This window comes from Chlorocebus sabaeus, chromosome 2 (genome assembly GCF_047675955.1).
Source record: "Chlorocebus sabaeus isolate Y175 chromosome 2, mChlSab1.0.hap1, whole genome shotgun sequence".
NCBI lineage: Eukaryota > Metazoa > Chordata > Mammalia > Primates > Cercopithecidae > Chlorocebus > Chlorocebus sabaeus.
In genome coordinates this window covers 66,411,467-66,425,746 of record NC_132905.1, presented here as the reverse complement: position 1 = coordinate 66,425,746, position 14,280 = coordinate 66,411,467, and the positions used below count along the sequence as shown (strand labels likewise).

General features: G+C 45.8%; 1 protein-coding gene across 9 annotated transcripts in view; it reads right to left on the bottom strand.

Annotated features, from left to right (window-relative positions):
- Positions 1-504: 504 nt before the first annotated feature.
- The window catches only part of CNBD2 (cyclic nucleotide binding domain containing 2), a 76,564-nt gene continuing 62,788 nt past the window's right edge, over positions 505-14,280 (bottom strand). For 7 of the 9 annotated variants that reach the window (XM_007963620.3, XM_073009332.1, XM_007963655.3 and 4 more), the window contains 2 exons: positions 7,839-8,008; positions 505-848 (listed from right to left, as the gene is read on the bottom strand). In XM_007963620.3, coding sequence (XP_007961811.2) covers positions 530-848; positions 7,839-8,008 — 489 coding nt within the window. In that variant the 3' untranslated portion in view covers positions 505-529. The remainder of the gene's footprint in view (positions 849-7,838; positions 8,009-14,280) is intronic. The other 2 variants (XM_007963629.3, XM_007963644.3) reach the window with 1 other exon arrangement.

Genomic DNA, 14,280 nt, shown 5'->3' with positions numbered 1-14,280 from the left:
TAGGAATCATCTAAAATACTGAATTTCTTGATTCTCTTGAAGAATCTACAGACTGACAATATGAGGCCTGAATTATTTTCTGGCAGGACAGCAACTGACTGGGCTAAGGGGCAGCTGCCCCATCTGGACGGGGAATTCATACAGCGGGCCCCAGCATCTCCACCATTCCCTGTTGCCTTCCCAGCCCTGCTGCTGCACTCCTTTAGATGACCTGTCTGACCTTGGAAGGCATTCGCAACCCTAGTCTTGACCACTTTGATTTGAGCCTTCCCCACATCCAGCTCATGAGATAAGACGATCCTATCCTGAGACCATGCCCAGTGATTAACCCATCCACACACAGCCTCTGACCATCCATTCACTCAGCCCAGCCCTCGAGCGTCAAGGGAGACTGTGCCCCCATTGCTGTCCCCCAAACACCTCTCTAGACCCACAGCTCAGCCCTCCAGGGCCCCCTCCTCCAAGTCCCACAACTCCCATGGTGGTCATTCAGAAAGCACGGCGGCCAATCCACCATCCTTTATTTGTCCTAAATAAGGACCCCTGCACTCTTATACTGAGGCAAGAGTTCTTGGATTTTGTACCGAGGTGCTTTGATGGCTTGGACAATCCTCAATGGGGGGAGGTATTTCTGGGGTGCCATAAAAATGGGATAACGAGGTTTAGTCATCTTGTTGATGCTGCACAAATCCAGGACCACAGACTTAGGGTTGTAGATCTCTTTCTTCTTGGGCCGGATTGGAGGGAATGGTGGACTTTGGCGAGGCTCCACAAGCAGCCGCAACAGGTCCTTCCGAAAGATATTCCAGCTATTCTCTTGGAGGAACTTCTGGCACATATCTTCATCACTAAAGGGCAGGCACAAAAGCCGAGGTTCTCATGCCAGTCCCGCCCCTCCAGCCTTGCCTCCTGCCACTCTCCCCTCCCTAAGCACGTGGTGCTTCATCCTGCTTCTCTGACCCTCCCAGACTCTCCCTCTGCACCCTTTCCCTTTCCACAGTTTTCTTCCCTTAGGCCTGTGCTGTCTCATGTAGTAGCAATGGGCCACATGTAGCTACTGAGTACCTGAAATCCAGCCAGTCTGAAATAGAGATGTGCTGTGAGCGTAAAATACACACCAGACTTAGAATAACAAAAGAATGTAAAATAGCTCATTAATCATTTTATATTGATAAATGGATAAAGTGTGGTATATACATATTGCATGATTCTGTTTATGTAAGATGTCCATAACAGGCAAGTCTGTAGAGACAGGAAATAGATTGGTGGCTGCCGTGGACTGGCCATGGTGCTCTGGCTCCACCCTGCCCTCTTCCCTCATAGCAAGTAATGCTAAGGAAGGTGGAAGAAGGACTGGAGCCTCCTGAGACCACATCAAGGCAAGGGGGTGTTAAAACTTCAATTAACTCACCTGTACTCTCTTACCTAAGCAGACAAGCTGAATACTTCACTAACAAGTCAGAACATTCTTCCAGCCAGATTATATTGACAAAGATAAAGTCAACTTTGATCCATAGAGATTGGCTTAAGAAAAAACCCAGAGGTCAGCATGGCTACAAGCTAGTCCTGTAGCGTCAGCAATATGGCAAAGCCAGCTTTCCCCCGCTCATGAAAGCTGGGCATGTGCACCTCTTCTCAACTCCATGCTTGTGGCAGCAGGTTGGTAGTTTGAAACTGGCCATGGTGGGAGTATTTACACCACAGAAATCAGCAAACACTGCAAGCTACAGTCCTCTTCCTGCATCTTGGAGAGCTGGTTGTTAAACATCCACTGAGCGCACTACTGGGTAGTCCTCACTTAAAAAGTTCCATCAACTCCCAATTTCTTATGTAATAAATAATAACAACATCTCACTCTGACTTAGGACTTACCATGTGTCAAGCACTTTACATTTGTTAACTCATTTAATTTTCACAATCACCCCATTTCACAAACATAGAAATTGGGGTGAGGCTAAGGAATTCACCAAAACCTAGGAGGGGGCTAGCATGTGATGACTAATTCTTAAGGGATAATTTTTTTAAAAACCTAGATTCTAAGCTAAGACAGACAAGACTCTATGTCACTTCCTGATGTTGATGTTCACATTGATTTCTAGTCTACTTTTTCACTGAACAGGGTAGCGTCGGCTTCACACAGTGGTCTCAGTTCCAATCCCCTGTCTCACTTGAACTGAAAGCTGCATCTGTCCTTTCAGGCTTTAAAAAATCAACCCATGGCCGGGCGCGGTGGCTCACGCCTGTAATCCCAGCACTTTGGGAAGCCAGGCGGGTGGATCACTTCAGATCACGAGTTTGAGACCAGCCTGGCCAAGATGGTGAAACCCTGTCTCTACTAAAAATACAAAAATTAGCCAGGTGTGGTGGCACACGCCTGTAATCCCAGCTACTCAGGAGGCTGAGCCACAAGAATCACTTGAACCCAGTGGGCAGACACTGCAGTGAGCTGAGATCACGCCATTGCACTCCAGCTCGGGTGACAGAGTGAGACTCCGCCTCAAAAAAAAAAAAAAAAAAAAAAAAATCAGCCCATGACGCCCTTAAGCCCTCCTGGGCAATCCCCAGCATTAGTTCATACTATCCGTCTGTTTTGGGTGATTCTCTTCACTTTGGCCTTGGGGGATTTCCTGACTTTCTTGTGTACGCAGCCATGCGTTCTACCCCGCATGGGCCCCGCTGTGCTCTGTAGGGGTGATTTTCAGGATATCCAGCCTGCACTATTCACAGGACAGGTACCTCTGCCACTGGCTCTATGATCTTCAGGACCTCAGAGTCTTTGGTTAAAACATGAGGGATCTGAGCTAGATAATGGATATGTTTTCTGCCTGTTTTAGCAGTCTAGAAAGGCATGAGTTCAACAATTAATGAATAAGACAGAATTCTGTAAGTCAGCATTCTAGATGAGGGCCGCAAATGCTGACTGAGCAGGGCGGATGCTGAATGTTCCATCTGCTCCCCCACCACCCGCAAGTCTATGTAAACCTTTTCTGAATTTCCATTCAACAGATATTAACCAATCCCCATCACATGCCAGGCATTATGCAATGAGCTAAGGCTGCTTAAACCCTTCTTTGAGTGGCAGGTCTAAATGGCTATTTCCTACATTGGTAGTACCCAGGAATCAGAGAAGTGTGGCATCCTTGAACCAGAAGGAACCACCAGTATTTCTCAGCTTGTTTTTCTCACAAGACTGCCCCAGTGTTGGCCTTATTTACATATCATCTGCTCTTTAAATTTACTAATTATTTTCCAGGCTGGGCACGGTGGCTCACACCTGTAATCTCAGGTGAGGCTGAGGTGGGCAGATCACCTCAAGTCGGGAGTTCGAGACCAGCGTGGCCAACATGGTGAAACCCCGTCTCTACTAAAATTAGCCAGGTGTAGTGGCAGCGCCTGTAATCCCAGCTACTTGGGAGACTGAGGCAGGAGAATCACTTGAACCCAGGAGGCGGAGGTTGCAGTGAGCCAAGATCATGCCACTGCACTCCAGCCTGGGCAACAAAGCAAGACTCTGTCTAAAAAAAAAAAAAAAAATTACTAATGATTTTCCTTCAATCTGTTCAGTTTCTTTTACTTAAATATTTACTTTAACTTTGTCTTAAGCAACAAGATCTGTCAGATCACATGGTTAGTAAGCTAGTCATGTTGCTTTTTCTAATTCATACAAATAAATACATAACTGTCAAAACTAAAAATGTCAATCTGTGAGCCACCTAAAATCATCCTGTAACCCTCCTGTGGAATATGTTCCATACTTTAAAAACTACTGATCTACTCTAATTTTCTTGTTTTGCTGATTGGAGTCAGAAGACTAGAGAAGGTCACGAAGACCTCACATTGCTCAAGGTCATGAAGATCTCATGTCAGAGCCTTTTGTATGCTTACTGGCCAGGGCTGGAATCACCTGCAGCTCTGTCTGCCTTCATACCCCTTTCTCTACCATTGGAATCACCGCTTCCTACACCTGCTACCAAAACCGTGTCTGATCACAATATCACCGCAAGTAAAGAAAAGAGAGAGGATGCAAAATTGTGTAAGAAGTATGAGCTCCGTTATGAAAATGGAGCATGACGATAAATGCATATTTGGCACATATTCATGAAGTGAAAAAAACATTAAAAGGAAATACAGAAGATATGAACTGGGATTGCTGGAGGATTGCAAATGATTTGGGTTTTGTCTTTTTCGTTGTTCAGTGTTTTTCAATTTTCTGCAATGAGTATGGCCCATTCACATTTAGCCAACATTTATGAAGCACCTTCTGCATTCTGGGCACTGTACAGGTGCTAGAGACCAAAAGTAGATATAGCACAGCCCTGCCTTCCTGAAACACTTGATCAGGTGGAAGGGAAAGAGCTGTGCAAACAGGTAACTATATGTCAACACAACATGGTCAATGACAGAGCTGTGTAGAGAATATTATGAGTGTGCAGAAAGGGGATACTTATCCCAAACAGGTTAGTCTGAGGAGGTTTGCTGCAGAAGATGAATCTTACGGAATGAGCAGGAATTTATCACACAAAGGATGAAGGCAGGACTGGGGTCAGCATTTCAGGCAAAAGAGCCAGCATTGGCAAAGGCCAGGTATGTGCAGCATATAGCAGGCAACCCGCCTGGGTTGCTGGAGTGAGTTGGAGGTGGCAGGAGATGCTGCAGGGGGCTTGAGTAGGGGGTCAGACTGCGGTGGGTCATTGCGGTAGCACTGAGTTTGGACTTTATCCTATAGGCAGTGAGATACCATTGAGAGGTTTCAAGCAGGAGTTTAACACAACTAGATTAGGGTTTTAACAAGAACACAGTGTGCAGAAAGAATCCGGCAGGGAGGAGACTAAAGGGAGGAACCCGTGATAAGACTCTTGCAGGAATCTATCTTGGTGGTCCTGAAGTGGGGGTGGAGGCCAGGCACGGTGGCTCATGCAATTCCAGCACTTTGGGAGGCCAAGGTGGGTGGATCCTTTGAGCTCAGGAGCTTGAGACCAGCCTGGGCAACATGGCAAAACCTTGCCTCTACCAAAAAATACAAAAAAATTAGCCAGGCATGGTGGCACCTGCCTGTTGTCCCAGCTAGGGGGAAGGCTGAGGTGGGAGGATCACTTGACCCCGGGAGGTGGAGGTTGCAGTGAGTTGAGATTGAGCTACAGCATGCCAGCCTGGATGACAGAGTGAGACCCCATCTCACACACACACAGGAAACAAAGTTGGGGTGGAGAGACATGTCACCCAGGGAGATGTACAAGATCCACTAGAGTATGTGAATAGTAAGATTTCATTTATATTTATCTTTCTCTTATTCTTTTAAAAGATCGATTTTCATATGTTTATAATATATATTGGTACAGTAATACTATAGTGGATATAATAAAAACAAATCAACAGATGTTATTTATATTACATATACATACCAGGGAGTACATGCTTGAACACTTTTTAGTAATACCAACATGAGATGAAAACAGTTTTGAGACCACTGGTCTGGGCAATAAATTAATTTTTACATTTAAATAAAGCTATTTGTTCCCATTATAAAAGCATTAACATTCACTCTAGAAAATTTGGACACTATGAAAAAGTAAAAAAAAAAAAAAGTATCTAATCTTTCAAGATACATACTTATTTTTAATAATTATAAAAGTAAATCTCAGCACTTTGGAAGACCAAGCAGGAGGACTATTTAAGTCCAGGAGTTCAAGACCAGCTTGGGCAACATAGTGAGACTCCCATCTCTACAAAAAAATTTTCAATTAGCTGAGCATTGTAGTGCATGTCTATAGTTCCAGCTACTCGGGAGACTGAGCTGGGAGGATCATTAGAGCCCAGGAGGTCAAGGCTACAGTGAGCCATGATTGTGCCACTGCACTCCAGCCCGGGGAACAGAGTGAGAACCTGTCTCAAAAAAAAAAGTAAATAAAAATAAAATAAAATAAAATAAAATGAAAGCAATGCCTATGCATTGCAAGAACAAATGTGAGAGGAATATATAACCAGAAAATTCCTTTAGTCTCACCTCCTGGAGAAAATGACTCTTACCACAGGCATTGTCATTTTCGCTTATTTCCTTCTAGGTTTCTCTCGGGTAAGTGTTTGACAAAGGCATAGTTATAGCACCTGTACAATTCTGTACCGCCCTTTTCCAGTATCATTATATCACCCATTTTACCCTGCTGTTACGGAGCCATTAAGCTTACCATTTTTAAAATGAAACAATTATGTTCTATCAAGAGAAAATACCACAATTTTGTAAACTATCCCTTTAGTGTGGCACACATGAATGTTTTTGTCATTGGTTTTCTATTATGAATATGGCTGCTATGAACATCTTACTTTATTTATTTACTATTATTATTTTTGTTTGTTTGAGACAGAGTTTCGCCCTTGTTGCCCAGGCTGGAGTGCAATGGCGCAACCTTGGCTCACTGCAACCTTTGCCTCCCAGGTTCAAGTGATTCTCCTGCCTCAGCCTCCTGAGTAGCTGGGATTAAAGATGGCCGCCACCACACCCGGCTAATTTTTTGTACGTTTAGTAGAGACGGGGTTTCACCATGTTGGCCAGCTGGTCTTAAATTCCTGACCTCAGGTGATCCACCTGCCTCGGCCTCCCAAAGTGCTGGGATTACAGGCGTGAGCCACCATGCCCAGCCTATTATTATTATTATTATTGAATGGAATCTTGCTCTGTCACCCAGGTTGGAGTGCAATGGCGTAATCTTGGCTCACTTCAACCTCTCCCTCCCGGGTTCAAGTGATTCTCCTGCCTCAGCCTCCTGAGTAGCTGGGATTACAGGGGCCCACTACCATGCCCGGCTAATTTTTGTATTTTTAGTACAGGCAGGGTTTCACCATGTTGGCCAGTCTGGTCTCAAACTCCTGACCTCAGGTGATACACTTGCCTCGGCCTCCCAAAGTGCTGGGATTACAGGCATGAGCCACTCCTCCCGGCCTTATTATTATTATTATTGTTGTTATTATTATTATTATTTTTTGAGACGGAGTTTTGCTCTTATTGCCTGGGCTGGAGTGCAATGGTGTAGTCTTGGCTCACTGCAACCTCTGCCTTCTGGGTTCAAGTGATTCTCCTGCCTCAGCCTTCCGAGTAGCTGGAATTACAGGTGCCCGCCACCATGCCCAGCTAATTTTTGCGTTTTTAGTAGAGACAGGGTTTCACCATGTTTGCCAGGCTGGTCTCAAACTCCTGACCTCAGGTGATCCACCCACCTCGGCCTCCCAAAGTGCTGGGATTACAGGCGTGAGCCACCGCGCCCGGCCTTATTATTTTTTAACACAGAGTTTCACTCTGTCACCCAGGCTGAAGTGCAGTGGTGCCATCTCAGCTCACTGCAACCTCTGTCTCCCAGGTTCAGGCGATTCTCCTACCTCAGCCTCCTGAGTAGTTGGGTTTACAGGCATGTGCCACTGCACCTGGCTAATTTTGTGTTTTTAGTAGAGGTGAGGTTTCACTACGTTGGCCAGGTTGGTCTCAAACTCCTGACCTCAAGTGATCTGCCTGCCTCGGCTTCCCAAACTGCTGGGATTATAGGAGTGAGCCACTGCGCCCGACCCTGCAATGAACATCTTAATGCAGGGGCTTTCTCCATATTTTGGCTCTATAAATTCACAGATGAATCTCTGTCTCAAAGTGTCAGGACAGTTTTATAGCATTTGAAATGTAATGCTAAAATTATCATCAAAAGGATTGAGCCTATCTAGAGTGTACCAAAAACTCCCATTTCATTTCACCCTTGTCAGCAATAGGTATTACATTTTTCCTTCTTTTACTAAAATAACAGGTGAAAAATTGTTCATTTCACCTGATAGGACTTACGCACATTTCCAGTACTGACCTGGGGAATGCAATATTGAGCTTTAACAACTTTTTTATCATCTCGTCATCATTGTCAATCAGTTCATAAAATATTTCCTTCCTTATCCGTATCAACTCATTTCCCAGGCTCATCAGGATCAAGGGTCGTATGTCGCATTCACCCTCTGGAAGGAAGGCCTGGTGAAGACCCTCGGGAGAGAAGTCACAAAGTTAGACCTCAGAGACTGGCCAGGTCTGCCCGCAGATTTTCTTTTATTTTTATTTTTATTTTTTTTTGAGACGGAGTTTCGATCTTGTTGCCCCGGCTGGAGTGCAGTGACCTAATCTCAGCTCACTGCAACCTCTGCCTCCCAGGTTCAAACGATTCTCCTGCCTCAGCCTCCCAAGTAGCTGGGATTACAGGCATGCACTACCACGCCCGGCTAATTTTGTATTTTGAGTAGAGATGGGATTTCTCCATGTTGCTCAGGCTGGTCTCGAACTCCTGACCTCAGGTGATCCACCACCTTGGCCTTCCAAAGTGCTGGGATTACAGGCATGAGCCACCGTGCCTGGCCTACCCGCAGATTTTCTAGATGGGAAAAAGAAGGCCTCAAACAGGAGGTGAATTTATCTGGGATCACTAAGCAAATGACCAGCAGGAGAAATCCTGGGCCCTTTTTGCTACATGACATGGAATTCCTCTGACCCTGGAATTAGAAGAACACAAATCAGATTACCCACTGTCCCACTCCAGCAATCTCACTGCCACTATTGCTCTCAAATTTTCCCCAACGTCTAATTACAGCTCTCTCTTTTTTTTTGTTGAGTAAATCTGTTTTCTCTTCCTTAGGACTTACGACAAAAATCAAACAGTTAGGCGCCAGGTGCAGTGGCTCACACCTGTAATCCCAGCACTTTGGGAGTCCCAGGTGGGTAGATCACTTGAGCCCAGGAATTTAACCAGCCTGGGCAACATGGTGAAACCACATATCTACACAAATTACAAAAGTTAGCCAGGTGTGATAGTGCATGCCTATAGTCCCAGGCTGAGGTGGGAGTATTTCTTGAGCCCAAGAAGTGGAGGTTGCAGTGAGCTGAGATCACGCCACTGCACTCCAGCCTGGGCGAGACAGGGAGACTCCGTCTCAAAAAAAAAAAAAAAAGAAAGAAAATTGTGCAACATCACACATCAGGAAAGCAATAAACCTAGGCTTTGAACCAGGTGGTCTGTCTTCAGAGTCTGTGCTTTCAGCAACTACAATGAGGAAACTGAGGCACAAAGAGGTTAAGTAGCTTGCCCAAGGTAACGAGACATAAAGTGGCAAAGCCCAACCTTGAACCAGGGATCCACTCAGGAGCACTGCTGTCCTGCTTGCTCTCTCAGCCACCTCCAACCCACATGCTGCAAGCACACAGCTGGAGTCAGTTGCTTCTCTGGCTAGATGCTTCAAGTAGCCTCCCAAAGCACCTGGGATCAAATAAATCTCCTCATGCCTCCTAAGGCCTGGGCTGTCTCACCCTTCCAGGCCCTCCATCTCAGCCTCGTGTCACTGCTGCCTTGCTTAGTCTGTTCCAGCCACCCTGCCCTCCCTTCCAATCCCCTCAACACGCCTCCTCCCTCCTGCCTTGAACCTTGAACTTGCCGCTTCTGTCTGGAACACTTTTCTGCCAGGTTGTTCCATTGCTTATTCTTTTTTTTTTTTTTTTTTGAGACAAAGTCTCACTCTGTCCCCAGCCTGGAGTGCAGTTGGATGATTTCAGCTCACTACAACCTCAACTTCCTGGGCTCAAGAGACCCTCCTGCCTCAGCCTCCTGAGTAGCTGGGACTACAGGTGTGCACCACCACACTCAGCTAATTTTTGGTTTTGGTAGAGACGGGGTTTCACCATGTTGCCCAGGCTGGTCTCGAACTCCTGGCCTCAGCGATCCTCCTTCCTTGGCCTCTCAAAGTGCTGGGATTACAGGTGTGAGCCACTGTGCCCAGCCCCATAGCTTATTCTTTTCATCATTCAGGTCTCAGCTTAAACATCACCTCCTCAGAGCAGCCTTCCCTTAGCCACCCCATTTAAGAAACTCTTCACCCACCCTGCTTTCCATTCCATTCCTAACAGCAATTTGTAATTTTGTATGTATTTACTAGCTACCTATTGTCTTTCCTGACTAGATCATAAGCCCCATGAGGGCAGGAATTACGTCAGTTTACTCAGCCACACTGGCACTTTGTGCCATGCTTGGAGCATGGTAGGTGCTTAAGGAATATCTGCTGAATGAGTGACCCAAATGGAGTCACACAACTTTAGAGGTGGCAGCTCACCCAGATGAATCTCCTCATTTTCTCATGACACAGATTCAGAAAGGGAAAGTGATTTGCCCATGGCCACACAGCTAACTATTAGAAGCAAAATGAGAACAAGAAGTGCTGCTTGCCACCTCTCTTCTGCGATGCCCATGGCTCTGGCCCATCCAGTCTTGACCACTTCAGAGGTCTCAGCCTGCCTGTTCCATGGAGAAGTTGGACTTCCTATATCTCCTGGCTCAAAACCTGGGTCCCTCTACCCTAGGCCCCACTCTCTGCTGTTCCCAGGGCTGACCCAGCTCCACACTGCTACTCCCAAGGGTGAGGACAATGTGACCCACCTTCCAGGGGGCAGGCTCAGACAAGCAGTTACCACTTTCATTCTCCTACAGCTGAAGTCGGGGCCTCAACACAGAGAGCTCAGAGTCCTATCACAGGCACCTCACAGAGGCATCTGCAGACATTTTCTTCAAAGGGGTCACGTTAACAAATATTTGTTGAAGGCCTTCTATGTGCTGGCCCTATGTGGGAAGCAGCAGCCAGGACCTTTGGCTAAGTCCCCACCCAAAGCCTTCCAGGACTTCTAGGAAATCAAGGCCTCACTCCCTGTTCCAGCATTGCAGGGCCTGGACAAAACAGACCCTGTTGTTCCTGTTCCTGACACAGCCTCCCCTCCTGTCACCGCTTACCAAACTGAGCAAGGCCTTTTCCGTCCTCATGCCTCCATCCTGCCCAGGCCTCAGTGTCCCGTGGTGCCCTGTGTTCAGCTCTGAGCACCTGACTCTGAAACATTAACAAATTGAAGCGAAGCAGACACCACCTTCATTAACTCTAACAAAGACGTATTAATGTAAGATGTTAACAACAGGGGACACTGGGAGAGGGACATATGGGGACTCTGTACTATCTTCTCAATTTTTCTGTAAATCTAAAACTGTTCTAAAAAATAAGACCACTGAAACAATGAATCCAGTAGTGGGGGCAGGGGGAGTGTGGGTGACCACGCTTGGCTGTGAGCTGCTCACTATAGAGGCTGGGAGGCGGGTGACAGAGCTGAGTGGCCGGGGGAGCGGTATGTGGGCGCAGAGGTGGGGCAGGTAGAAGGACTTTCCAGGAGGAGCAATGGGCTGGAAGGCTGGAAACTACGCTCCTTGAAGAATGACCGAAGGAATGCAGGCCACTCTGTGTGAATATGAAAATAATTAACGGAACACTGGCACTGTGCCTGGCTACATAAATGTTGAATGAAAAACAAAACAACATTCTTTAAATACCTAAGGGCATCACATGCTAAGGAAGTAGATTCCTTCTGTTTTGGGGGATAGGGCAGGGAGAAGAGAGGAGCTAGTTTAAAGTTGTAGGAGGCAATGTTTTACTAAACAAAAGGAAGAAATTTCTAAGAGCTAAAAAATAATCAGCATTGACAAAGGGACTGGACCTTTGTCCACTGGACTGTGCTAGGGACTGGACCTCTCAGACAATACTGGACTGACCTTCCCAGCCCTGAGGATATACAGGCTGGTGTGAGTGGAGAGAAGGAGCATGCACAGTCAACCATAACACGGAGTGAGAATGGCGTAAGGACAACCTTGGAGATAGTGACAGAGGAACAGAGGAGAGGGCTTGGTGAGGGAACAGTTTCCCAGATGCCAAATGACCACATATGAGGCTTCAGGAGACAGCCCTCTGCAGGCACAGGTGGGCTGAGTCCCATTTCTCCTCCTGGAAAGCCCTTCTCCCGCCCCACCTCTGCACCCGCACACTGCTCCTCCTCCTCTCATTCAGCTCTGGCACCTGCCACCCAGCTTCCATAGTGATCAGCTCATAGCCAAGCATGGTCATCCATACTGCCCTTGCTACCACTACTGTGTTTTTGTTTTTGTTTTTTTGAGACAGGCTCTCATTCTGTTGTTCAGATTGAAGTACAGTAACACAATCATGGCTCACTGCAGCCTCGATTTCACAGGCTCAAGCAATCCTCCCACCTCACCCTCCCAAGTAGCTGGGATCATAGGCAAATGTCACCATGCCCAGCTAACTTTTTAATTTTTTGTAGAGACAGGGTCTTGCTTTGTTGCCCAAGCTGGTCTCGAACTCCTGGGCCTCAGTAAGTGTAAGCCACTGTGCCTAGCCTTGGATTCCTTTTTTTTTTTTTTGAGCAGAGTCTTACTCTGTCACCCAGGCTGGAGTGCAGTGGTGCAGTCCTGGCTCACTGCAACCTCTGCCTCCTGGGTTCAAGCGATTCTCCTCCCTCAGCTTCCCGAGTAGCTGGGGTTACAGGTGTGTGCCACCATGCCTCGCTAATTTTGTATTTTTAGTAGAGATGGGGTTTCACCATGTTGGCCAGGCTGGTCTCAAACTTCCAACCTCAGGTGATCCGCCTGCCTCGGCCTCCGAAAGCGCTGGGATTACAGGCGTGAGCCACTGCGCCCAGCCTGGTGGTCTTATTTTTTTTTTTTTTTTTTTTTTTTTTTGAGACGGAGTCTCGCTCTGTCGCCCAGGCTGGAGTGCAATGGCGCAATCTCGGCTCACTGCAAGCTCCGCCTCCCAGGTTCACGCCATTCTCCTGCCTCAGCCTCCCGAGTAGCTGGGACTACAGGCGTCCACCACCTCGCCCGGCTAATTTTTTTTCTATTTTTTAGTAGAGACGGGGTTTCACCATGGTCTCGATCTCCTGACCTTGTGATCCGCCCGCCTCGGCCTCCCAAAGTGCTGGGATTACAGGCATGAGCCACCGCGCCCGGCCTCTTATTTTTTAAAACAGTTTTAGATTTACAGAAAAATTGAGAAGATAGTACAGAAAGTGCCCATATACTCCACGTCCAGTTTCCCACATCTTACATTGGTAAGTCTTTGTTACAATTAGTGAACCTCTACTGCTACATTATTGTTAGCTAAAGTCAATGAGTTGCTTAGACTTCCTGTTTCACCTAATGTCCTTTTTCTATTTCACTATCTTATCCAGGATACAACATTACGTTTAATAATAGGGCTCTTTAGGCTCCTCTTGGCTGTGGCATTTTCTCAGGCCATTTTTTATTATCTTGGCAGTTTTGAGGGTACTCACTGAGTATTTTGTGGGATGCCACTCTTAGAATTTGTCTCATGTTTTTCCTCTAATCATGTCTCATGATTAGACTGGAGTTACAAGATATTGAGAGGATGGCCACAGAAGTTAAGTGATACTTTCATCACATCCTATCAAGGAACAATACTATCAACATGTTTTAATTTTGATGTTGGCCTTGATGATCTGGCTGTGTTTTTCAGATTTTTTCCACTGTAAAGTTACTTCATTCCCTCCTTGCCATACTGTATTCTTTGGAAGGAAGTCCTATGCATGGTCCACATTTAAGGAGTAGAGAGTTAGGCTCTCTCTCCTTTAAGACAGTGTAGCTACATAAATTGCTTGAAATTTATTCTGCAGGGAGATTCGTCTCTTCTCCTCCATTTATTAATTCATTATTAATTCATTTATATCAATATGCACTCATGAATGTTTATTTTGTATTTTTGGTTATAATCCAACACTGCTTTATTTTGTTTTTCAAATTGTTTCAGCTTTGGCCACTGGGAGACATTTTAGGTGGCCCCCGTGTCCTTGGACATGCTCCCGTATTAAAGTAGTTCCTGCCCCTCTCCCAGCTCTTCCTTACTTTCTGGCATTACAATATGTTCTAGACTCATCCTGTGTATTTCCTGCCCTAGTCCTAGATTCAACCATTCTTCCAAAGAGCCCTTGTTCCTTTTATTGGGAAATTGTATTAGAAATCATGATCTGGTTTCTTGACATTGGCTTGGGCGATGGTTTTTTTTGGGTATGACCCCAAAACACAGGCAACAAAAGCAAAAATAGACAAATGAGAATGCATCAAACTAAAAAGCTTCTGCATAGCAAAGGAAACAACCAACAAAGTAAAAAGACAACCTAAAGAATGATAGAAAATATTTGCAAGCTGTACATCTGATAAGGGGATAATATCTAAAATGTATAATGAACTTAAACAACACAGTCTCAAGAAATCAAATAGCCTGGTTAAGAAGTGGGCAAAAACTCTGAATAGACATTTCTCAAAGGAAGACATACAAATGACCAACAGGTATATGAAAAAAATGCTCAACATCACTGATCATCATGGAAATGCAAAGTGAAAATCCAATGAGATATTGAGTTATACCTGT